At 57.6% G+C, this 793-nt stretch overlaps 1 protein-coding gene across 1 annotated transcript in view; it reads left to right on the forward strand.

The window, feature by feature from the left end:
- Positions 1-101: 101 nt before the first annotated feature.
- Positions 102-793, forward strand: part of EMH_0062550 (ADP-ribosylation factor domain-containing protein, putative) — a gene marked incomplete at both ends in the record, with an annotated part of 1,715 nt that continues 1,023 nt past the window's right edge. The window contains one exon of the mRNA XM_013498044.1: positions 102-204. Within this exon, the coding sequence (XP_013353498.1) occupies positions 102-204 (103 nt within the window). The remainder of the gene's footprint in view (positions 205-793) is intronic.

Raw genomic sequence — 793 nt, forward strand, 5'->3', positions numbered from 1 at the left:
GCTTCAGGCTTTAGGGTTTAGGATTGAGGGTTGAGAGCTTGCAAACCAGGGTCTAGGGTTTAGTGTCTAGGGTCTAGGGTTTAGGGTTTAGGGTTTAGGTGATGGGGGGGGCCCTCTCCTCCTGGTTCCCCCGCCTCTTTGGGGGGCGGGAGGTCCGCGTGCTTATACTGGGCCTCGACAACGCCGGCAAGACCACCATCCTCTGTAAGCCCTCCACCAGCTAGCTAGCTAGCTAGCTAGCTGCGTGGCTAGCTAGCTGCGTGGCTAGCTAGCTGCGTGGCTAGCTAGCTGCGTGGCTAGCTAGCTGCGTAGCTGGCTAGCTCGCTCGCTAGCTAGCTGCGTATATAGCGTAGATAGCTAGCTAGCTCGGTAGCTAGCTACGTAGATAGCTAGCTAGCTGGCTGGCTAGCTGCGTAGCTGCTACAGAAAAGGGGGGGCTCTCAGCTAGCTATGTGCAGCTAGCTGGGTGGCTAGCTGCTGATATCTATGTCTGGCTAGCTGCATATACTTTCTCTTTGTTGTCTTTGTACTCCCAGTAATCTCTACTGTGTTGCTGCTGCCTGCATGCGTCTCGCTGCTGCTGCTGCTGCTGCTGCTGCTGCTGCTGCTTCCTGGCCAGAAGCAGCAACGCCTGTCTGATGAACCCCCTCCACAGCAGCACGGAGCGCAGCAGCAACATAGCAGCGACCGCAGCCGCAGCAGCAGCAGCAGCAGCAGCACCAGCGGCAGCAGCAACAACAACAGCAGCAGCAGAAGCAGCAGCAGCAGGAGAAGTAGCAGCAGCAGCAGAAAC

The sequence above is a fragment of the Eimeria mitis genome, genomic scaffold (assembly GCF_000499745.2).
Source record: "Eimeria mitis Houghton genomic scaffold, Emh_scaff3137, whole genome shotgun sequence".
NCBI classification, from domain to species: domain Eukaryota; phylum Apicomplexa; class Conoidasida; order Eucoccidiorida; family Eimeriidae; genus Eimeria; species Eimeria mitis.